The sequence below is a fragment of the Beta vulgaris genome, chromosome 8 (genome assembly GCF_026745355.1).
Source record: "Beta vulgaris subsp. vulgaris cultivar EL10 chromosome 8, EL10.2, whole genome shotgun sequence".
NCBI classification, from domain to species: domain Eukaryota; kingdom Viridiplantae; phylum Streptophyta; class Magnoliopsida; order Caryophyllales; family Amaranthaceae; genus Beta; species Beta vulgaris.
In genome coordinates, this window is record NC_079209.1 from 3,854,760 (window position 1) to 3,881,162 (window position 26,403).

The 26,403-nt window shown below is 36.2% G+C and overlaps 1 protein-coding gene across 1 annotated transcript; it reads left to right on the plus strand.

Annotated features, from left to right (window-relative positions):
* Window positions 1-696: 696 nt before the first annotated feature.
* On the plus strand, window positions 697-14,916 carry LOC104900708 (uncharacterized). The gene is made up of 11 exons (XM_010688201.3): window positions 697-1,049; window positions 3,170-3,403; window positions 3,496-3,574; window positions 3,654-3,748; window positions 6,150-6,254; window positions 6,338-6,417; window positions 8,722-8,812; window positions 10,023-10,130; window positions 12,855-12,941; window positions 14,257-14,325; window positions 14,472-14,916. Exons 2-11 carry the CDS (start codon window positions 3,170-3,172, stop codon window positions 14,601-14,603), a joined length of 1,080 nt encoding a protein of 359 aa, XP_010686503.1. The 5' UTR covers window positions 697-1,049; the 3' UTR covers window positions 14,604-14,916.
* The last annotated feature ends 11,487 nt before the right edge of the window (window positions 14,917-26,403 follow it).

Here is a 26,403-nt window from a genome sequence, read left to right on the forward strand (position 1 = left end):
CTTTAGGCCCATTACTTATTATATAATAGGAATACTTAGCTTTTACATAAATAAATGAGAATATCCCATTTTGACTTTTACATAAATGAGACGAGACAGCTCGTGAGCTACTCGAGATCGACTCGGTAAAAGCTCGACTCAAGATGTTGGAAAGTCGAGTTGAACAATTCGATACTCGACTCGAAAACTCGTGAGAAGCTCGAATGCGCAATTATATATAGCAAAATACCTAAATTCGACATACTTTAACGTTACAATCGCTTTTAACCCGAGACGTTTACAAGCTACTCGAGATATACTCGATCAAAACTCGACTCGAGTGAGCTAGGCTTGAAATATTAACGAGTCTAGTCGAGCTAGTCCGAACTCGAAATCGACTCGTATCATTACACCCCTGATGTATCTCCCCTTGAGGCCTCTTTGTTTGAGCAAGATCCTAACACCAAGATAGAACCACACACTCTCTACAAAACAGACTTAAAAACACACTAGATCTAAACTTAAAATCATTCTAAAAACATAAATATAAAAGTGTCCACAACAACCTTTCATAGTATTGGATATCCATCCATCATGAATCAATTTCCATCACCTATAATGTTTATGACTTTATCTAATTATCTCATTGCCAACTTGATTATATATTTGACATCTTCAATCTCTACTATCTATCTTCCTCTACCTTTGTCCTTTGGATGTTGAGTTCATAACATAAAGAAAAATAATTTCATTTAGATTTGGACTCTCCACTTTGTGTAAATAACTTACACCACTACTCTTTCTTTTGTTTTTTTCCCCCTTCTCTCTCTCTCTCTCTCTCTCTCTCTCTCTCTCCTCCTCTTTCTAGTATCTACTTTCGCACCTCCGCATAAAAGGCCACCAAGCTCCAACGCTCACAGTTACTTCTCGATTTCTTCGCCTTCTTTCCACCGGAAAATCGCCGGAATCCGGCGAAATACCGGCGAAGCAGCGAATTCCGAAGCAATTAATCTTTTTCCGACGAACGGCTTTATCGAAGGAATTAGATTTTCTCCTCCTTCTTTTTCAAGGTAATCAATCTCAAATCTATTAATCTAAATCAAGTTTTGAATTAGGTTATGAATTTTAGGTTTAATTTAATTTTATTACTGAAGTTTCAGTTTTTGTTTTTTGTTTTTTTGTTGATTACATCTAGTTATTTCAAAACTAATTAGTAAGATTCTCAAATTAGTTAGAGCAATTGGAGTTAATCTCATTATGCAATGTAGGTTCCAAATTTTTTCTGATGAATTAACGAAAAAGAATTGGAATATGAATGAAATTAACTTTAGGATTTTTTTGTTGTTGTTGTGCCTAGTTTATAACTTTAATGGTTTTATGATAAACTGTTTACTTTTCTACATAACTTTGCTGCAGTTTTAGAAGGCGTCGCGTTATAATTTTCAAAGTCACAACCTTTTGCGCTATTTTACACTTTTGTCAGTTAATAGTTAGTGTCTAACTATTGAGCAGCAGGCATGAGAAGATTTGCCAGCAAGCTATAGGCCTTATTTGGCGATTAGCCGATAATTGATAGCTGATCGTATTAGCTAATAGTTTCTGTTTTGATTAGGTGATATGATAGCTCTAGCTATTTGAATAGGGATTTTTGGTATAATAAATAGTAGTTGATGTCTATTTCTATAGATTGAACTAGTAAAATGCTATATAAGGGTATGACTTTTGAGTATATTCTATCGTTATTGAAATAAATAATAGTTGAGATCTATTTGTTTATTTTGAACTAGTAGAATTGCTACATAAGGGTATGAGTATTTTCTTTGATGAAGCAAAACTAACAAGTATTAACATTATTTGTGACTGCTGTGTTAATGAAAGCATTCTCTGAAATTGTCGCGATGTCAAGGAAGTGGCTTGTGAACACATTGCATCTAACTCGGGAATATTTTTTTTTTTTTTTTGAAAAAATTCACATTAATGTATTTTTAGCCTCTAATTTGCAATTTCTAGTTTATATAGTATTTTTCAAATAAGACCATACGTATCTTATGGTTGGGCTGTATATCTGGTGAATAAATAATTACTTAAAACATGAAGGCCCTATTGCATTATAAATATAAATAGACACAAGTCATCTACGTTACCTAACTTGAAAGCCCACATCATGCTTTTTTCCCTTGTTGGTGTGTGCATATTTTTGTTCTGTTGCAATGTATGCTTTTCCTTTCTCTTTTTATTGCGAAGTCTGTGAACGAATGGACGTAACGTGGAAAAGTACATTTGTAACATGGCGAGTCATCTCTATGTAACGGGCAACACATAGAGGATATGATTTTTATTGTGGCATTCATGTAATGACAAGTTCAAAATTCGTTACACAATGTAGCGACCGAGTCTTAATTCCATATCTTGTAATGGACTTTAATGACAGTATGCTTATTATTATAAAAATTATATGCACTAGTAAGGTTAAGGTTTTTAAACATAGGGGACCCACCTTGCAAGTATATTTCTATTTATGTTTTGAAACAAATTCCATTACAGAATACTTCCTCCGTTTAGATATAGTTGTACCATTTCTATTTTGTGCACTATTCACATCTTACACTTAGATTGTTTTTCTTGATTTATATTTTAGGAAAAACATAGTCATGTAGGGGTCTTGTTAGATTTTGTCTCGATGTATATTCTTTTAATATAAACTTTTTATAATTTTTACTTATTGATAATTCAAGATATTAAGAGCTGAAATCATCATCGGCATGCGTGAAAGTTAGAAGTGGTACAACTATTTCTAAACGGAGGAAGTATTACACCATATATATGTATTTGCTGTTTAAATATCAGATTCAGAACTTGGCCCAAACTTCTATAGTAGTTGATTACTAAGTTATTTGTTGACATGTATGGTTGTTGTAATATTTTTTTCTAGCATATATGTTTATGTTGATACATGTTTCATTGCAAAATAAAAAAAGTATATAATAAGAGGTAAAAGAGTTCAGGTTACCCTTCTTTGAAGTAAATAGATTTAAAGGAAATGAGGGGAACTTAATTTCTTAACAGATTAGGGAGTTTCAGGCTTTTACTTTCCCTTCTCTCTGTTTCCCCTTCTTGATTCATATACCTGATGCAACCAAATAGCTCCTAAATTCTACTAAACTGAAAAATCCTGATGGTGATGATTCAGATGGGGGATCAAGCAAACCAATCAGAGACTAATATTGAGGAAGAAGTGCGGATAGTGGTGGAGCAAGCAAAGGACTTGCAAGACGCGGCATCATCAATGATCTCGAAATCATCGAGGGATGAGAAAGAACTTCAACAACGTGCTTGTTCACTTGATAAGTCTATCGTACATCTTCGTTCTTCCATTGGTTCTCTCACATGTGATGGTCAAATAGATCCGAGGCTTGCTGAGAAGGTTTTTCATCAATCCCTTAAAGAGTTGTGTTAATTTGGTAATTTTGGACTTTTCTTTTTGGTCCAATTATATCTTTTATCAAACTGGTGCAGCTTGAGGACGAATTAAATAGAGCAAAATGCATCCTCGTCGATGGAGATGCTTCATCTTTTCGTCCGGGAGAAGTTGAGAGTGAGTGTCATTTTCTTCTCACTTTGGATCTTTTCTTTGCTTATTGTGATGAATATTAATGACTTTTTATGTCTTATAGGTCGATTTCTAAAGAAGTTTCTTGGTCCTATTAATGTGCGAGCTATGAGAAAGGATGTGCAGTTAAAAGTCAAAGAGGAGTACAATAGTTACAAAGTAAGCTTTTTGAATAAAAGTGAATTTATTGATTTTGAATTGGTTGAACGAGCACATTGTTTGTTTGTGTGAAAATGCAGTTTGAAACTCTAAAATTTTGACCTTGCTGGGAAGCAAAAGGCTTTACAAGATGAAAGGGACATTTTAACTTGTTTAATTGAATAGGACAATGAAGAAAAAGAAAAAAAAACCGGGGGGGGGGGGGGTTGAGTTTTTAGGTGATCTTTAATCTTTCACCATCAAAAAAGTACCATAAATTTTCTAATTTGAAGTGATTGCTTCACTTATAAAGTTCTATGGGGGTTTTTGGTAAAGAGAGTTTCAAGAGATAGTTTTGAGTGAACTCTGTGAAAATGAAAAAGCTCCTCTTTGGAGCTTTTTCTTTGGAGGATTAGGTGAACGAATATGTGAATGGCTTTTTTGCCCATAATTATAATACTAACATATTAGTTAATATGTCCACAAATGTCATTTGATACAAATAAAGGTTAATCAACTTTTAGCAATCATCTAAGTTTTACCAAACACATTTATATAAAAAGTTAGTCAAATCTGCTAAACAAAAAGGTAAAACTATGAACTCTAAACTCTAACAGCCGAACTCAAACTTTATTTGCCAAACGGGGCTATATCTTTTGTTTGGGGTTTTGGAGAGATTGAAAGTAAGTTGATTTTCGGAAAATGGATTAGAATTTTTTGGTAGCTAGACATATTTGCATGATGCATTTGAAACTGTTAGGCGTTTATGAGTACTCTACATTATGATTTATGTAGGTCCTAACTACTTTGACCCTCAAACCGAGGGAATTCTATGGACATGTATTACCTTGTTCTAGTTTTTGACACTCACTAGCCAACAATTTTACCTCATTTGATGATGTATCTCCTTTGTCAAGAATAAGTACAACAATTTCATAATTGAGCTTATCATTATGGGGAAGTAGAGAGCATATATTCTAGACCTTTTTTTTGGGGGTGGGGGGAAGGGGGAAGGGGGAGGGGAGGGACTTTGACCTATTGTATAAATGTTTTTCTCTGTACTAGGTTGTTGCATATATTGAGAAATAGTATATAGCGTGGTGAGAACAGTTCTATGGTGGGTGGTAGAGAAACAATAATGAGAGATGCTCAATGGCACAAATGAGAATATTTGCTTGAAGTGGATTGTTAAAGATCAGCACGGAGGAAGGGATATCGGTGATGAGTTTGCTCAATGGCACAAATGAGAAATATTTGTTATCACAAAGGGATATTGGTGATGAGTTGAGGGAAGATTTCTCTTTTTAGTAATCAACCAGACCCATCATGCTGTAATATTACCCTATGGCCTTAGATTCCGAAGTTTTTGCTGCCTTGATCGAAATAAGGAATATCACGATTCACATGTATTTGACCTTGTTCATACGATTGTAGGAGGTTTCTTCTAAGCTACCAGCTCGAAAGAATTCATTGACCAGTCATTTATTGAAACAAGAAGCCATGATAACAAACTGATTAACTTTTTGCTGTAATTTCTCCATCATAGTAAACTTTGAGCTTTGCATGTGTGGACGTCAATTTGCTTATGAATGACCAAATTTTTGTGCTAATTACCTGCGATGAACTGATATTATGGAGAAGGGTAATTTAGGTATTATCTTAATTAGTAGCTTGGGGAATAAGCTAGGTAGTTGTGTTAAGGAAATTACACTATATATAGGGATAATTAGAGAGAGAAAAACATGTTGAATATTGATAAGAAAATTGGGTGAGCTTTTAAGAGTTCAATTGGGAGATAATCAAGCCTCTCGAAAGCTTAAATATCATTTACTTTTCTTGTAATTTCAGCTTATCAATCAAATACACATTTTCTTCCTCAATTTATGCCTTTAATGGTGTCTAAGCTATGTTGATTCATAACAAATGTCCTCGTTGGTCACGGCTGGCTGGTTCTAGGCCACCACTTCGTGGGCCACCACTCCGAGGTTGGGCTCTGTTACCATTTGTTATGAATCAACATTGTTCAGACACCATCAAAGACAAATTGAGGAAGAAGATGTGTATTTGATTGATAAACTGAAATTACAAGAAAAGTAAATTATATTCAAGCTTTCGAGAGGCTTGATTTTCTCCTAATGGAACTCTTAAAAGCTCACCCAATTTTCTTATCAATAATCAACATGTTTTTCTCTCTAATTATCCCTATATATAGTGTAATTTCTTTAACACAACTACCTAGCTTATTCCCCAAGCTACTAATTAAGATAATACCTAAATTATCCTTCTCCATATTATCAGTTCATAGCAGTACCTCCATCAATTTGCTTTTTGTCTGCTTTTCATCTTCTTTCTTTAGGCACTCCCTCTAGATCTTTGGGCGTTTTGCAGTTGAATAACTATTGTGCTATTTTTTTTTGAGCAGGATATAACTGCCAAATTGTTTCTTCTTTTTCCAACATTACTACTCATTCTTAGACACTGGATGTGGGATGGCTGCATGCCTGCTTTTCCAGTTCAATTGTATCAGGTACAGGCTACATTTGGCTGCATAATGTCATTTTGTTTCACTGTTAGTTTACGTTATTTACAGCTGTTTCTGTACTTTGTCAGGCTTGGCTTTTATTCCTATATACAGGTTTGGCTTTAAGAGAGAACATCTTGAGAGTAAATGGGAGTGATATTCGTTCATGGTAATGGATTTATTTTCTGCTGTAATTTTGTTGTGTGGTATTTTATTTTATATTCTTGTGGTAGCCTTCTACTTTATACTCAATCATATGGATTGTGCATTGAGTCTACAGTATATTGAACAATGCTTTGCTTTACAGTTTTGTAATATAGGAATTTGAGTATCTAGAGCTTTTTTAGTCAGTCATTTCCTTGAAATGCTTGTTTGCCTCCCCTTTGAGGTCTTTAATGAGCATGTCATGCATAGTTAATTTTTGAGTAGTTGGAGCTTCCATGTATCAGTTTACAGTGCTCTAATAGTCAATATGACTTATGGGGATCTGCTATAAGCGATCAGTAACTACTCTAATGGCCTTGTATAGTGGGAATTGGATGAACTTCTTACAAGCTTAAAATGTATTTTAGTTGCACTGTAGCTTGGTAAACACATATGTATGACCACTTACATTTTCTGATCTAGCAATCATTGGATTCATGTACGCATACCCTTTAAGTCACCCCGTCTTCGTTTCTAACAAATTTCTGTTCCTTTTCTAATAAAAACAATAGTTTGGTATCCCCTTAATGTATGTGATCTGTTGTCTATATGTCATCCCTTTATTCCCTCTCTCTCTCAATATACAATATATACGTACACGTGCATATATGTGCGCTTTTGTGTATGCGTATTCTATTGTACCATTTAAACATACTATGTGTATGGTGGCTGGCTGTTTGTGAAAATAGATGGACCAAACAATGATATTCAATGTGTAAACTTTAATAACTCATCAACTTATCAAATGATAATGTTTAACTGTCACCAACACTGTCCACCCCCTCCCTAGTAGGCAGAGGGCCTCACTGTAGCTGCTACGTGTCACCACCTGTCTGGTGACTGTTGTTTGTGACCACTACTCAGCTGGTGTATTGAGTGGTCGAAATGCCACTTAGATTAGAATTGGGCAGCAAACTCCATCCCAATAGTGATTTTGATTGAAACTTGTCCAAAGCTCCAAGGTTTTGCCAATTTTCTTCTGAGGTCTGACAATTCCTGCGAGAAATTTTGCTCTAGTAGTACTCTCCTGTTTCATCTTGCTAGACTCATTCCTCAGCAAATTTAATCTGTTCCTTCTTGGTTTCTTTTCTTTTTTTATAATTCTGGTGGCAGGGTTGCCTTAAACATCTTTGAATTGGAAATCATTTAACAGGATGGAGAGAAACAAGAGGAAAAGACAATCAATGCAAATCCTTAGAAGTGCTATTGCTAAGCGGGAAATAATTATGAATATGTTGGAGTGTGGTAATCAAAGAGGTGGATGTGATCATATGATTGTTGCCTGACCTTATTATGTATATTTATTTGAGGATCTATAATAATAACTTTTTTCTTTTAGTCTTTTGAAGAGCCTAGGTGAAAGGGTAGTTTTAGGTAGTGTGGCATCCGCAAGCATTGGTTTGGTGAAATTTTTATTTCTTTCCAACTTGATTCTCATAGTCATCCCCTTTTTTTTGTTGTTTTGACTTTTGCATGATTGTCTCTAAGACAATTAAGTGGACAGTAGTGTAGATAGGTCCAGGTCTTGTGACGTGATTGTGATATGTTGACTGGACTCTGCCCTCCTTTTATTTGTTTTTTCCCTCTATATGATTAGTAAACCCATTGAGAGAAGATTGATTGCCTAAAGGCCATTGACATCTGAATTTTTCAGAACAAGAACTTAAGGCCTAGAGATCAATATGAACAGTGAATGCAACTGAGCTGATTATAGTTAATTATTGAACATGATTTGGGGATCTAATTTTTAATGTATATGTAAACCTCTTCTACCAATGACTGCAGGAGTTCAATTCATGAAATATAACAACTCTTAAAAAACCTAGATTCCTAGAAGCACTAAAGTCATAATGCTGTTGTGAAATCTGAAGAGCTCTTTAAATGATTTTCTAGACAAAAGTCAATATATACTATGGAAGAACATATGGAAACATGTAATTTGAACGAAGTCCCTGAAAGGAACTGTAAGTAAGCTCGATGCTGGGGAGGTCAGCTAATGCCTCGATTTTATACGTCTGAAAGGGGATCTTCAAGAGCTTCCATAGCTCATATTAGCACCATAGAGACTTACATTTATAGTTCTTTTACTGTGATTTGCTGTTGCTGCCCCACTGGAAGCCTTTTTTCTTTGTTTGTCTTACCTTGTTCATATCGTGTTTCATATTTAGTTTCCCTTCTCCTTTATTTGCTCCTTTTGTATCCTTTTAGGCTCCCAAAGTTCTATCTTAGGCAGTGGCATGAATTTGATGATCGTGCTTAAACTTCTCAGGTGGATATATCATCATTACTGTGCAATGGTGATGGCCCTGGTGAGTCTTACTTGGGAAATAAAAGGCCAACCTGATTGTGCACAGAAGCAGGTCAGTCTTATTAGAATGCATCATGGTATAGAGTTATAGACTGTAGGGTCCATAGTTGAGCTATAGCCTGAAGTGGTAGAACTCGTACCTGATTTGTTCCACGACAATTTGATCTGCTGCAGTAATGGATATATATAGCTGCATATTCCTGCTTTTCTTCACTGTTGAGGTCTATTGGAGGCATATTCTTGACATACACTATATATGATTATAAAGGAAAAAGAGAAAAGAAATGACTTGATGGGTGGATTTTTAGATTTAATTTCATCTGAAATTGTTTAGGCATATTCTTGACATACACAATGTATAATTTAAAGAAAAAAGAGAAAAGAAGATGACTTGATGGGTGGATTTCTAGATCTAATTTCATCTGAAATTCTTTAGTTCTTCTTGGTAACTTTTCTTCCTATGATTTTCCTCTTTTCTGATTATAGTAAAGAAATCTGCTTGTGTCCTGGTAAGAAAGGAGGGAGGATGACTTGATGGGTGGATGTTTAGATTTAATTTCATATGAAATTGTTTAGTCATATTCTTGACATACACTCTATATAATTATAAAGAAAAAAGAGAAAAGAAGATGACTTGATGGGTGGTTTTCTAGATCTAATATCATCTAAAATTCTTTAGATCTTCTTGGTAACTTCTCCTCCTATGATTTTCCTTTTTTCTGATTATAGTAAAGAAATTTGCTTGTGTCCTGGTAAGGAAGGGGGAGGATACTTTTCTGGGACGATTTTCTGGGCCAATATGAGACCAAACGTCAGAGAAGGAGAGGCATACTCACTGGAACTTTGAACTTGGTTAGTCTATGTAAATATGGGAAGCCAACTTTGCCATAGCTTCACTTCCAGTCTCTCTATCTTTGCTTATGTTCCAGCCTTTTCTTCTACTGGATCTGGACACAAATCTTACCTAAAATTCTGAGCTGTTGCTTACTGGGATTTTTGAGGAAGAGAAGCTATAAGAAATAGCGGCCATGATGGGGAGATTTTTTAGCAAAGAGTAAGGGATGATTTAATAATCTAAAAGGATAAATGTCACATGTGAAAGGACCACAATATGCCTAGTACTAATAGATGTCTTCTCATCATAAAGTTATAGAGAATAATGATCTTATATGTTTTGAGGGATTAGCATTATCAGCTATCCTTGGTTTATCATTTAGGTTTGGTTTGTGTTTGTACTGTAACTCATGTTCAATGTCATGCAGAGAGGGGTAGAACTTTTCCTACAATGGGCCATGATGCAAGGAGTCGCGATGTTATTGCAAAACCGATATCAACGGCAAAGGCTATACACTCGCATTGCACTTGGAAAGGTGCGCGCTTTATATTTTGATACTATACGGCTATACCCCTTGAATTTAGTCTAATACAAAGCTGCCAGCTTAACATGTTTGAGCTATCAGCTTGGATATGAGGAGTTACATGTTTACAAATTCGTAAGTGGCATGAGACTTGGACATCTAATGGACCTTTTTTGGCTGCCTTGTCGATTTTAACTTGGCTCCATGGATACCTAGGAACAGGCTGCAATAACAGGTGTGCAGCCTTTTATAATTCTTAAATTACAATTACATAAGGTGATTAATTCAAAGAAGATCTAGCTAACATGCCATCTAATAAAGATTAAACAATAGGCTATCAATTTGAATAGTAATTATGATAAATGACTAAATTTCGTGTTTGTGGTTGGTGGGTTCATTGCAATTACATCAAATGAAGTGACCAATATAAGGGTTAGTGGGTACAATCTTTGCATGCAACTTGGAGTTCATTCAATGATTCTGATGGACTGTTGAGGCGTGCGTCTGTGCTCAATATCAGACTGCTTTTGTATTCTCGACCTGCACTTTTGTTCTGAGTAAAGACTTAAAGAGTAGTGTGAAAAAAATTAATTGCAGTGGCGAGGTTGTAGAAGGAACATCTTGGGGATTATATGTTGTGCATCGTGGCTGTCACAGCTTGAGTTGACGAATTGGATAACTTCGACTTCAAAATATACCACTATTTTTATCGATTACACTTGAATATGCTTTAACACTTTATGTTGCTGTATGTGCAGAAATGAGTACTTTAATGATGCGAGTATGCGACTATAATTTAAGGCTAAAAGATCAATTTGACTAGTATCAATATGTATGACGACTTAATGAACATTGTATGATGGTTGATGTAGGGTGTATTTCTTCACACTTGAGAAACTAAGTTTGAGGTCTGATCAGGGGTCATTATGTCCAATCAGGTGTAAACATAAAGTGGAATTAGGTCCTATTAGGTCTAATAAGTTTGGTTCAAATAAGTTTAGGTGAAGAGGATGCACCCATATTAGTATACCTGGTGTAACTGATATCCTCTGATATTTCTAAAAATATGTTACGTGAGTGCACCCGTGAACTTCACTTGATTTGTGAATTTGCATCCATTGAGTTTTTGATACCTCAATTTACACCTGGAGGAATTTTATTTTATTTTCTATAAGGTGCAAGGAAAAGATTAGGAAACCCTTCTTACAAGGGGAAATTTTAAACTATCAAAATGTAGATTTTTTTGAAAATATTTATCATAGTTGAGACAGACATCTACTGCTGATCCTTGAATGGAGTGACCAATTTTTTTAGAGTCGAACAGTAGCATGGTTTGTTTCACGGAAAACATGGGTAAATCTAATATTATCAAATGATGAGATGAGAGTCTGAACAATAGACCAAGGGGTTTGGAAAATACCTTGTCACCCTCAATAATGAGATTTTGAATATTCATATCTTTTGCCATAAGAATGCCATTAATAAGGCAAATAGCCTCTGTAATAAAAGGAGAGGCAATATTCGTCTTCAAAGCTTTTGACTTTTTAATGTTTGCCTCTTGTAGAGGATAGCTCCTGCATGCATAGAGATTCTTTTGTTGGAAATTTGTAACTCTATGATTGACATCTAAGGCAATGAAATATGTTCTAGAAAGTCGATTAATGAGAGAAGTGGTGATCTCGTCTCTCTTGCTGGGAGAGAGGAATCTTCTGGACCCCACCCTTTTTAGCCAGATATCGTTGTCCTTGCTAACACTCACCTTCTCTAATAAAACCACAAGACTGAAAGTGGAACCTGCAGAAGAGCTTGTGGTAAACCCCCATCAACATTTAGTTTGATTCTGACCAGAGGAGGAAGATGCCAGCGACGTGAACAGTGTGTGGGGGATCTGTAGGGCTTAGTAGGATATAGGGAATTTCTTTGTGCCTTCATTGCTGTCAATAGTTTTTCTAAGGATCCATTCAGTAAAGGAATTTCAGTTTGGAAGTTAATTGGCATTTCACTTTTTTTAAATACGCTGTAGAAGGAATATAAATTTCTCAAGATGTTTAAAAGTAGCATGAAGAGAGTGTTGATTTGCATGTAAAGTATTGTGGGTCAATATAAAGAGTATAAGCTGAGTAATGAAGTCTTCACTCTGGAAGGCCAGGGTAGGACTTAAAGAAGAGATGGTTGAGGGTTTCAACATGGGAATTACAGAAGCAGCATTTACAAGGAATTCAATCTGTCGGGTTCTTAGATTATCTCTTGTTGGAAGGCCATTTTAGAAACTTGCCACAGTTTATAGCTTTGGGGGATCCCATTTTCAAGATTTGATGCTTGGCCATTTATGTTGGAAGAAAATATCTGTATCATGTGCTAACTATGTAGCTATTTTAATAGAAAATTTTACTGTAGGAGTCAGCCCCCACCAAGGAGTGTCTTGATGTGCAACTGAGGAGAGAGAATACCTTTGATTAGTTGGATGATAATAAAGGATCAAAGTGCGTTAAAAAGGAATTTTCTGTTCCATTAATTGGGTGATACAAATTGTTGACTTATAAATTTAGGTTTTATAGTTTATGGTTGTCGCGTTGCCTGTATATTTCTTTATTTTTTAACATGCTCTGTTGTAAAGTATCCCAAAAATAAAAAGTTAGAAAAAGAGAAAGGAGAGAACCCCTCTCCCTCTTAATTCTTCTGCTTCATGTTCTATGTTATAGGGCTCTTACACTATTAACATCTGACATATTTCAGGCGAATAGAATGGATGTTGTGTGGGGAGAAACAGCTGGAGAGCGTGGCCAGCTTTGGCTGCTATGCCCTATACTTTTCATTTTGCAGGTAGGTGGGATTATGTATTACTGCTTTAGCAAGATTTTAGATTGTTGCACATTGTATATAATATGAAGAATATAAATTTATGATCTCATTTGCATGTTACAGTGCTTAGAGTTTTAGAGTTCTGAAGTGGTTAAATGCTCAGACTTGAATTTAAATGAATATTGGGTGAGGGTGGGGACTGGCAATTGTGTAGGAAAGAGATAGCGCATTGAGAGGGGAGGATGACTAGAATGAACGTTTCTAGCAAATGATGTGTTGTTTGATCTAGGTGTCCATATTTAGCTTCTACCAAAGTATCTAATTTTGGAGGTTTTTCGCGTTTTGACCAATGCGCAATACTAGTTCTTGGTTGAATGAACTAGTGACATACTTTCACCCTTATTCCACTTCTCCAGCCCAACCCCTGCGCAGCTGTATCTTTGCCCTGCCATCACCAACCAGTTCACCGCTATGTACCTTTTTCGTAACACCAGCCTAGAGAGTAAGGAGAACAGCCTAGACTCCTGCTGGAGAGAAGCACAATAACCCTGACTTCAAGCACAATGATTTGCGTGACATCATCAATGATTTGATTAATGAAGGTTGTGGAGGTCAGGCACTGCTGTTGATAAGGAGGAGATCGGTGCTAGGATACTAATATCTTAATATCACGTCTGGCTATCTTCTGCCTGACTAACTTGAAGAATTTCGCCCCTGGTGTAGATTCTACCGATCTTGCTGTCTAGGAGGTGGCTTTATAGCAGGAAATTTTTAGTCTTCCATGATCCTTGTGCTAAACTGAGGAGTGGAAGTAATGTAGAGGGTGATGCAGAAATCATTATTTGTCAGTGGTGGAAAAACTATCTTAGTTTTGTCGATGTAGCTACTTCGGCAATTAGTCCCAACCTTACCCATATCAAGCCGAAATTGGTGGAAAGACTTGATGTGGGAAAACTGACCTTATGTGTGAGCTTTGTACGTTAAGGAAATTGGTATTTGCAACTGAAGGTCAGGGTTTCTCTGGGAAGTTTGGGGAATAACAACCAACATATTTTATTTCATCATGAAGCTGATGTAAGGAAATAATGGAAGCTTGATCCTACCTGGGAGTCGGTGTTTTTTTTGTGTTGTTGCACTTGCACCTCACTCTTGACAGACCAAAAGGGATTTTACTGTTTCCTTTCTTATTCCCGGTTTCCCCCCTCCTTGGCGAGTTGGGCTCGATATAATTAATGTTGATGTATGCTTGTTAATGATGAGAGCTATAAAATTGCCAAATGTGAACTCAGTTGAAGCCTAGATTTATTGATCATATGTACTCTCCAAATATTTTCAGGGTTTCGAGGCATATGTTGGATTACTGTTGCTTCGAATAGCAATTTTCGGAGTTGTTTCTGAATGGCAGGTGATCTACCTTATCTATCCTTCTCTGTTATGCACTCATTATTCCTGAAAGAGAAAGGGGTTGTTTGAAGAATTTGGAATTATCTTAATACATCTGCGGTTTATTTGATGCCATCAACAAAGTATAATGACAAGTTCCTTTGGCAGGTTGTTTTTTGTGGAGCTCTTCTTGTCGTGATGGCAATTGGAAATTTCGTAAACACAGTGCAAACCTTACTCGTCAAATCGCGGTTTAAGGCAAAGATGAAAAGGACTAAAAGTAAGCAGCAGTTAGATTAGGGTCACATTTTCAGTAGTTCTGGTTATCTCTTGCTCATCCTCTCCTCCCCCTTCCATCTTTTGGTCTGTTGGCTTTGTGTTGTTTCAGTGGAACTGTAGATTTGCTGAAGTTTCGTGTATTTAAGATTTGTACACTGTTTTATTATTTTTACCTTAAAAGGAAAATAAAAGAAAAAAAGGAAAAAAAAGAGAGCATTCTGTATAATTGTTAATTTAGCACAATAAGTTTTGACTATGTTTTTCTTTAGGAGTGAGTTTGCCTGGATTGGATATATACGAGTCAATAATTATAAGATGGGGTTGTTTACCAGTATGTCATTTGATGTGTTTCACTTTCTTACTCAATACTCATCTTTTGTACTCGTAATGATGCTCGGCATTCGGCAATCATAAGATATATGTCTATGTTCGGATAGATTTAGGAGTATTTCCTTAATCTATCTATCTAGAACTCTAAAAGTGTTTACCTAGACATATTAATCTGTAAGTGTGTATTTAGAGATAATAAGTCTAACTTAATCAATACGAAATTCCCAAACATGGGAACTCAAAACCACAGAAATCTCAAAATTTACTAGTTTTTGCATAGTTTCCTACAACACTACTTTTACATAGCTGTGCCTGTTAGTAAGATATGAACTTATCTAACTTATTTATTCCAAGATAATGCATCATCATGCACATATAGCGTCAACATATCGTAAAATTTCCATTATTTGCATATTGAAATTACACAAGCTAGTACTCTGATCTAACGAAATGATAAATGTTCCATCCTTGTTACTTTCCCACTTCCCACAGACTCCATGGAAGCCACCGGCTCATGGCTACGGCCTCAATACAAATCACAATACCACATTTTATTCACATGTTAGTTCAAATACTAACATACAGGATATATAGCAGTAATAGTAAAGATAAATCAAATTAAATATGAATTATGAAATATAGGACAAATGAGCTTTACTAAGTAAATTAGATATTAAACAAAAAACTGTAGAAATAAAAGTAAGAAATGGATTATCTAGAGGAGTACTAATTTCTTTTATAATAGCATTTTAGCTGGTGTAGTAGGCTTACCATACAATGATACATCTAGAAATTATATGCAACGGGATCACTAATTATAATCACCCGAAATACTAATAGTAATGTAGTATGTGATCGTTTTTCTAGTATCGAGTGGGGTCTCTTTAACTACTAATTAACACTTTTATCTACATTTATACAATAAAAATTAGGTTTTTTCTCATATTATTTTCCTCAAGTGGGTCAAGTGACCCAACATCCATCATCCATGTATATACATCCACCACTGTTAGCATACCATCATATCTTAAGATATATAGTAATCTTAAACCTTAAACCTTAAATATGATACGATTTTCTAAAAGATCGGATTAGGAGTAATTTATGACTAGGGTGGCAATGAGATGAGACAACTCGCGAGCTACTCGAGATCGACTCGGTCAAAGCTCGACTCGAGATGTTGGTGAGTCGAGTTGAGCAACTCGATACTCGACTCGAGAACTCGTGAGAAGCTCGAATACCTAATTATCAATAGCAAAATACCTAAATTCAACATTTTTCTACCTTATTGTTGCTTGTAACATGAGACACTTGCAAGCTAGCTACCCGAAATCTACTAGGTCAAAGCTCGACTCGGTTAAAACTCGACTCATCTCAAACTCAACTCGATATGCTAACTAGTCGAGTCGAGCTAGCTCAAACTCGAACTCGACTCGCATCATTGTCACCCTTGTTTGTGACCATGTTTGGAGAGGATAGCTAAGAATTTATTATCTAGTTAAAGGATAAAATAACATTAGTAATACGTAGTACATAGCCGCATAGGTTATATGTACATCAAGATAATTAACAAACCTATCAGAAGATGCATGATACTCCAAAAAGATTAAATAACAATGATAAAAAAAGAAGATACATCTATATCATACTAATAGATAAAACCATGTTCATCATGCTAAAAGATAAACAACACCTCTATATGTTAGCTATAAATGCCACCCAAATCCATGCATTTGTTTCTAAGCTTCCCACACTTACACTTACACTTGCACTTGCACTTGCACTTGCACTTGCACGCATAAATCTTAATATGATGAAGTAAACCATATTTCTTTGTGCTACTCTTTTTCTTTTGCTAGCATCAGTTTCTAATGCTAGATCCATAAGACAACTTGATGCTATGCCACAAAATGTGAACCCACAAGACGCTCTAGGGTTCTATGACAATCCGTTTATTCCCTCAATTTTGAAGAACCTCCTTAACCCGATTGTGCCCTACATCCCAAACCCGCCGAATGATCCGTTTTTCCCACCGGATTCGGAAACTGATCCTTCACCAACACCTCCAGCAATGAACTTCCCTAGGGTTCTGTAAGAATATTGACTTGAATGGTGCCTTGAAGGTGTTTGGTAGAATGCGGGAAGAAGGAATGACATAGGATGACTTTGAATGCACATATCTTTCAATCTATAAATGATTTTGAGGTGTATCAAAGTGGAGGTGATAGCTTGTTCCAAGAGCTTTCCAACGATAGGTCATATGCCCAATTTCGCTGAGAAACGAGAAAGTTATGTCAGTTTTACGAAGAACTGACGAAACTGTTTTCGCCCTCGCCCGGTCGGGCGCGCAAGCTGGTCTGGGAGATCTGGGGACCGCCCGGTAGGGCGGATTTCGTCCGGGCCGCCCGGGCGGGTCGGCGAATAACGCGGAAATGCGTTTTTGAGCGCTAAGTATAAATAGGTTATTTATACCTAGGTTTTAAACGCTGAATTAGTCTATTTTCTCTCTGTAATCTGGTTTTTCTCACATAATAAAATATTCTCTCCCTCTCTGCCGTGGATGTAGCCAAATTGGTGAACCACGTAATTCTGGTGTCTGTTTTTATTGTTTTTTGCATTCATAATTTGTTTCTCTCTCACGTCCGTTATAACAAACTGGTATCAAGAGCTCTGGTGATCGATCTGTGTGAGAAAGATGTCTGGGGTGAATGTCAAAATCGATAAATTTACTGGGAGAAATAGTTTTAGTCTGTGGCAGATCAAGATGCGGGATTTACTGAAGCAACAGGGGTTGTGGGCACCGTTGGCAAAGAAAGCAACGGATTCAGTCACCGCTGAGATGACCATTCTGGAGGAGAAGGCTCATTCAACGATTATGTTGTGTCTGGAAGATGACATAATCACTGAAGTCGCGGAGGAGGAAACCGCATCTGGTCTGTGGTTGAAATTAGAGAGTTTGTATATGACAAAATCTCTAACTAACAAGTTGCTTTTGAAGCAACGTCTGTTCGGTCTGCGAATGCAGGAAGGTATGCCTCTTAGAGATCATCTAGATCAATTAAATACAATTTTACTAGAATTGCGTAATATCGATGTGAAGGTGGAGGATGAGGATGCCGCTTTAATTCTGCTTGTTTCTTTACCTATATCGTATGAAAATTTTGTGCAATCTTTCATTGTTGGTAAAGATTATGTGTCCCTAGAAGAAGTTAGATCATCTCTGCATACTAGGGAACTGCGCCATAAGGCATCTGGTACAGGTATATAGGCGATCAGGCTGCTGGATTAGTAGCCAGTAATAATGGACAGGAGAATTCGGGGAAAAAAATCCAGGAAACCGTCTTCTAGAGGTCCTAAATCTAGTGATGTCTGTAATTACTGTAAGGAAACGGGGCATTGGAAAAGGGAGTGTCCCAAAAGGAAAAATAAATCTGGGTCTGGTTCTGCTGCTGTTGCAGCAGAAAATTTCAGTTTTGATGATGATATTGCTTTAGTTGCTAATGAACAAACACATTGCAGTGATGTGTGGGTTTTAGATTCTGAAGCGTCTTGTCATATGTGTTCGCGCAGGGAATGGTTTATGAACTATAAACAGGTTGATGGAAGTGTTACTATGGCCAACAGTGAGGTCTGTAAGACAGTTGGTATAGGGTCCATCAGAATTAGGACATGTGATGGCAAAGTCTGTACTTTGAATGATGTTAGGCATGTTCCACAGGACACAAAGAATCTGATTTCACTTAGTCTGTTAGACAAGAAAGGGTTCAGTTTCAAAGGTGAGGGTGAAGGGTTGTATGTCTACAGGGGTTCGAAGATGATTTTGAAAGGGGTTAAACGGGAGACATTGTATGTGTTGCAAGGGTCTACGTTATCTGAGTTGAAGCTGCATTCTGAGTTGACAAGTGATGGTCTTGAGTGTGAGGTGGAGCTTATGGGGGCTTCTTCACAGGTTGAGAGGTCAGAGTCAAAGGGAATGAGTTCAACAATCGGGTTTGAGAGTACTACTTGGGTTGAAGATGAGAGTGTCAACAATGAGGTAGAGTTTGTGGGAACTTCTACGCAACTGGTTGAAACTAAGGGTCATCAAGAAGAACAACCAAGGGTCTCTCAGCAGCAGATTGGTATGATAAGGTTCGGTTCTATCGATACTTGTGTGCCAGCGTATAGCTATGGGGTCTCGAGCGACATGTCTTTGCCAGGGAGTGTTGGGTTGAGAGGTGATTCTTCAAGAAGTCACCGAGAGGTAGCTAGATTGGAACTCCAGGAGGAGTTGCCTGCGTTCCAGTAAGAACGGAATGGAACGCTCCGGCGTGAGCATAGAAGAACTTCGACGGAAGTTTCCCTGCGCCAAGGGTGATTTGTTTTGGGTACTCAGACGTAAGTGCTAATGGCTCTAGTTGGAGCAACTGGCAGGGTACTGGCTCGTCTTGATTAAGGTGGAGCTAGTGTGTTTGTGGTTCAGTGAAGACGATTTGATTTCCGACGGGTAATAAGTTGGGCTTTGGGTGAATGCGCAACATGGGTCTCATAGGTTGTGAGACCGGGTCGTTCATCATGAGTGGTCAGCGATCTTGGCGAGATTGGGTGAGACTCATATGGGGGAAATTCTGGGATCCTTAGGGACTAATCTGGTCTGGTTGTCTGTTGGGACAAATCTGGTGTAGGGAGATTCTGGCGTTGTGATCAATGCATCTGATTTTCTGGTTATTGTGAGAGGATTCAAGTCAAGGTGGAGATTTGTAAGAATAGTGACTTGAATGGTGCCTTGAAGGTGTTTGGTAGAATGCGTGAAGAAAGAATGACATAAGGCTGACTTTTAATGCACATATCTTTCAATCTATAAATGATTTTGAGGTGATTCAAAGTGGAGGTGATAGCTTGTTCCAAGAGCTTTCCAACTATAGGTCATATGGCCAATTTCGCTGAGAAACGAGAAAGTTATGTCAGTTTTTGTTTTCGGCCTCGCCCGGTCGGGCGGATCTCTCCCGGTCGGGCGCGCAAGCTGGTCTGGGAGATCTGGGGATAACGCGGAAACGCGTTTTTGAGCGCTAAGTATAAATAGGTTATTTATACCTAGGTTTTAAACGCTGAATTAGTCTATTTTCTCTCTGTAATCTGGTTTTCCTCACATAATAAAATATTCTCTCCCTCTCTGCCGTGGATGTAGCCAAATTGGTGAACCACGTAATTCTGGTGTCTGTTTTTATCGTTTTTTGCATTCATAATTTGTTTCTCTCTCACGTCCGTTATAACAGATTCCATATGCACCTGTGCTACCAACCCCTCCTATGACTTCCCCTTGGCCATTTGTACCTGCACTACCAGCTAACCCTACTCCTTCAAACCCCAGCCCTAAAACACCATCCACCCCATGATTCGAAACTCGAATGCATGTATTGGGATCGATGAAGATGTGGGTGCAATGCTTGGCATGTATATATAATTTCAGAAATAGTAGTCATACATGAAATAGTTAGTTCTTAGTATGAAATATACAATTTTGATTTTAGATTGTTATAATATTAGTAGGATTCAATAAGTAGCTAGTATGATGAAGTAATATTAATTGTGTTCTTTTTCATTGCTAAGGTAGGTCATGCTATTTTGTGGTGATCAATATTTCTTTTGAAATTTCGAATCTATATCATTTTATTTGCATTAAATATTTTGTGTTTTCTTTAATGGTTCAATCTAACTACGTAGTAATAATAAGATCAGCTTGCATGGTGTGTTTAGGATATGTTGTGCAAACGGCAAACCCCATGTAATAAGATATAGTGAAAGTATTTGGTCAGACCGTCTGACCAATACTTACTGTCAGATGGGCTGAGCCCAAAACTGAAACTTTTTTTAAAAGCACACACAAGATGTTTCGGTGGAGCTGAACATCTTCTCCTTCATTTTCAATCCTCATTTTCTCTCTCCTCAAATCCAGAACACAAAATTATTGTATGAATTCAAGGGTAAATTGTTGATTGAAATTCAAGATTTTTGGCGGCGTGAATGCGAGTCACCAGCAGAGAGCAATATTCCATAACAATGCAAGAGAAATGAGAAGCATTAAAGTGAGCGTGCAAGGTAGGCAAGAAAGGGTGATTAAGCAACTTAAGAATCTTCTTCTCAACCTCTGCCCTTTCCGTCTTATTCTTCAAAGCCAAGGCCTCTTGATCTACCACTTTCATTGCATAATCGCACGTCTCGTAAGGGAAAGATGAGATTACAGTTGAGTGTAACTCAGAAGAGTTTGATGTCAAATCAGAAGAGTTACATTTGAGGGGTTTTTTTATTTAGAGGTAAATTACTTTCATCTAGAGGTAAGTTACTTTCATCTAGAGGTAACTTATTTTCATTTAGAGGTAACTTACTCTCATTTAGAGGTAACTTACCTCCAACTGAAAAAAATTTGAAACCAACTGAAAAAAATTTGAAACCAACTGAAAAAAAAATTGAAACCAACTGAAAAAAAAAAATTGAAACCAATTGAATTTTTTTTGAAACCAACTAAAAAAAATTAGAAACTAACTGAAAAACATTAACTAAATGATGACCAACTGAAAAAAAAATGAAGACTAACTAAAAAAAATTAATACTAACTGAAAAAAAATGAAGACTAACTGAAAAAAAATGAAGACTAACTGAAAAAAATGAAGACTAATTGAAAAAAAATTAAGACTAACTGGAAAAAATTAAGACTAACTGAAAAAAAAATTAAGACTAAGTGGTCCGACCAGTTGTATTGTGTCAGACGAGTCTGACACTATACCTTCTCTAAGATATAAGCATATGGTAAATCAAGAGTAATATCAATCCAACTCAAACGCAGAGCTATAAGTTTTTTTTTCATCTCCTTTTTCTTATATTCAAATTCAGAAGGAATAGCTAGGTTACCAGGGAAATTATTGGAGATAATATAAAAGATGGTTTACATCCTTTATTTTATTTGGGTATATCTATTAGGAATATTACGGTATTATCTCTATTATATAATTGAAGGGGAAGGTTATGGACCCTATGGTTTCCCTATCAAATTACTCAAAAGCCCTTGTGATTTTTAAAACTTAATATATCCCTTAATATACTACACACACTAGAGATGTCCACTGGTGTGGGCTGGGCGGGCCGGACCGTGGGCCGTAGCGGGTTGGGCTGAGATTTCACAGCCCATGACCGGACCGTGAAATTCATGGGTTGGGTGGGCTGGTCCACGGGCTGAAAAATCTTGGCCCACACCGGTCTGTTACCGGTTTTCACGGTTCGGGAAGCGGTTCTGGCGGTTCGTGGGCCTAGTGGGCTGGACCGGGCTGGCGGGCCGACATGAGAATTTTTTTAAAAAAATTGTTTAATCATTGAAATTATTCATAATTGTTACATAAATGAAATTAAATATATACAATTATTAATATTAGTAAATAATTTCATTATTTTAAAATTTGATTAAATTATAATATGTGCAATTTGGTTAAAATATATATAATTTGATTAAAATATACACAATTGGGTTCAATATTTAGTTGGACTGGGTTGGTCCGGTTCATGGTCCAGGCTGGACCGATTTCGTGGTCCGGGCTAGGCGGTTTTAGTAGCGGGTTTTAGTGGGCTGGGCTCAAGAAATCTGGCCCACGACCCATCCACCAATTTCACGGTTCAAGCTGGGTTGGACCGGGCTTTTTGTCGGCCCGACCCACACGGCCCACGAGGTGAGCTGGGTTGGATTGGCCCGCACTGTTGGCCATCTCTAACACACACTAAGTCACTTCACAAAAATAAAACTATCCTTAAATTTGTTCTACAAACCAACACAAAAAGTCAAAGCTAATAGGAGTTAGGCTACAAATATACTTCCTCCGTTCCATAATAAGTAAAACACTTCTCTGTTTTATGTGAGAGCTTTTTAGAGAAGTGTTTCACTTATTATGGAACGGAGGAAGTATAAAGTATCTTACAAACATAAATTGACTAAAATATTTGTAATAAACTTGAATTACTAATAGCAATGAAGAAACATAAAAATTCAGCTCGAAATTAAAAAGAATAAATAAAATAAATTCAAACTTAATAAATTTACGCGGAGTTCTTATGTCCATTTTTAAAATGTTTTTAATGTTATTTAATTTCTATACCATTGGAAAAACAATTGACAATTTACACTATTAGAAAAAAGTTTTCGCCACGTCACATGTATTGCACGCATATAAAGGTAGTTATTTTGAGAATACGGTAGTCCGACCAGAAAAATGTTGGATGTGTGTATGAAAAGCTAGTAATTAAAATATGCTAGTATGTTTTTTAGTAGAAAAAATATGTTTTTCTAGTTCTACCTCAATTCGGTTTATATATGTTACAATAAAAATCCCTCTAGGATTAATAATATTTGAAGCTCTTCTCTTTAATCGATTTTGTCAATATCTTTTATTGAGAGTTCTAATCTTTTAGGATAGTGAGGATAGGCAGGTTTCCCAATACTATTCGATTGTGTTTGTAGTTGCTCTATTTAAGCGTCACTTTGGTTTCTAACAAAGCAACGAACGAAAATATACTAGCAAAAATTTTGTCGATCATCTTTGCATAGTCACGCCTTTCCTCGCAGTTTAAATGGCTAAGAAATTTAGAGAGATTCTGCATGGTGTTATGGCATCATTATTATGTGCTTCTGATCCTAAAGAAACATGCTGCAAGAGAAAACAGAAAGAAGAATCTAAACAAATTGAAGAATCTAAAACAACTGTTTCTGGTGCACCAAAGAGTTCACCACCGCTGCCGGAGCTGCCGTCGTCGTCTTCATGGTTAATAAGGCCGCGGATACAACCGCCACTGCAACGCTCATCATCTAATAAGATATGATGAGTAGTTTGGAGTCTTTACTGTTCTGATAAGTTTTCTAGTTAGATTGAAGATATACAAATATTGTTTCTTGATTAATTGTCATTATGTAGTTCTACTATCCTATGTATACATATGATGTTTGATAATTATTTCAAGACATAAATTTTTATACAAATGATCTTACTCTATGCTTAATCTTATATACGCTTTAGGCTTATACTCTATAAGATATGATCAAAGTTTTGAATAATCTTTGAAAAATATGAGGGGAAGTATCACCACATGTGTCACATATGATTATTTGTAGTGGTTTAAGAAAATTTTTATGACGAAGAAGTTAAGATTTTCATATTGTTAGGTTTTGAGCATTAACTTTTGATTAATTTGGAAGGGTCTTGGATAATTGTTTTCTTGGTGAATAATATTCCCAATTTAATCTCGCATTGAAATCTATAATCTGTAACCTTCATGCAATAGTGAGTCTGCTTTTCGACGTAGCGTAACCTAGCTTACTCTAATCTTCCAAAGAAAAAGTTTGTATCTCTTAGGTAATAATCACTTTTCTTTCCCTTTTTTTTTTCTCGGGAACCAGACTATCTAGCATACTTTTGAGATTTAATAGTTTTACGTATAACGTAAACATATGCTTCTTAATAATCTGCTAGTTAAATGTATGAGCAATTTCTATCGAAAGATTTAGATAAGATATGTCGTACTTCAATTATATTTATTAATCCTTGAAATTAAACTAGATTAACAAGAGACGAGGGTCGTTTTACAAAGGAGGGAGACGTTGTGCTAATAATTGGCATTAATCCCTTAAATTAAACAAGTGAAAGTATTGGGTCAGACCGTCTGACCAATACTTACTGTCAGACGGGCTGAACCCAAAACAAGTTCTTGTCACTGATGCTGCCAATCCTACCCGAAAGCTCTTCGCCGTCGACAGTACTACAGGTGATACACGATACGACGACAAAAATCAAGTAGTAGATATATATTTCATTGATAAAACTTCACAACCCTGAAGCCGATAACTAGCATAGTATCTCAAAACTAACAAGTTCAACATAGGCCACAAAAAGTAGAAATCTGATTCACTTCATCTACACACCTAGTTTCAAGATCTGATTCACTTCATCTACACACCTAGTTACTTTCATTATCTCCTCTTTGTTGAAAATTGACGAAACACCAAACAACAGAAGCAACATATAGCGAATGATGAGGGATGCGCCCGGGAAATCGAGATGTTTTGGGTTTGTAACTATGACAGTGCAGATGATGCTGCCATTGCCGTCGAGGCATTAAATGGTAAGAAATTTGATGACAACGAGTGGTATGTGGGGAAGGCTCAGAAGAAATCTGAAAGGGAGCAAGAATTGAAGGGAAAGTTTGAGCAGAGCATGAAGGAAGCTGCCTTTCAGTTGGTCTTTTTATTCTTTCAGTTAGTTCTTTAGTTCTTTCAGTTGGTGCTTTATATGTTTCAGTTAGTGTTTAAAAATACTTGAAACCAACTGGAAAAAAAAGAAGACTAACTGGAAAAAAATGAAGACTACCTGAAAAAAAATGAAGATTACCTGAAAAAATTGCCTAAGTTACTTTCATTTAGACCTAAGTTACTTTCAATTAGACCTAAGTTTCTTTCAGTTAGACCTAAGTTACTTTCATTTAGAGGTAATTTACTTTCATTTAGACTAAATGAAAAAAATGAAGACTAACTGAAAACAAATTAAGACAAACTGGAAAAAATGAAGACTACCTGAAAAAAAATGAAGACTACCTGAAAAAAATGAAGACTACCTGAAAAAAAATGACCTAAGTTACTTTCATTTAGACCTAAGTTACTTTAAGTTAAACCTAAGTTACTTTCAGTTAGACCTAGGTTACTTTCATTTAGAGGTAACTTACTTTCATTTAGACTAACTGAAAAAAATGAAGACTAACTGAAAACAAATTAAGACTAACTGAAAAAAAATGAAGACTACCTGAAAAAAAATGAAGACTACCTGAAAAAAAATGACCTAAGTTACTTTCATTTAGACCTAAGTTATTTTCAGTTAGACCTAAGTTACTTTCAGTTAGACCTAGGTTACTTTCATTTAGAGGTAACTTAGTTTCATTTAGACTAACTGAAAAAAAATGAAGACTACCTGAAAAAAATGAAGACTACCTGAAACTCAAGTGAAGTGCTCCGACAGGCTGATTGTGTCGGACGATTCCGACACAATACGAACTCATTAAACAATTATGCGTAATTATAAACATAAGTATTGATTATTTACATATAAAAATAACTTTTAGAAAGAAATAAAAAAGAGTACCTAAAAGTAATATGGGATCATGTTCTTAAATGTAATAAATTTCTCAATTTGGGGCCCCCTAAGATGAGAGGTCCTTTTGTTGTTGGCTTGTTTAATTTGCGCCCTAATAGATAAGTCAATGACATGTACTCCTCTTCCTACTTAAAATATGGGCACTAATTTAAATTAGAGAAAATCTTTTAAATTCGTCTCATTATGTATTAAAAAATATCAATTAGAGAGAATCTTCTAAATTCTTCCCACTATGTACGGAAAAAAATCAATTAGAGAGAATAATCTTCTAATTCTTCTCATTATATATGAAAAATATAGTTATGTGGAGTCTTGTTTGATTCGTCTCAATG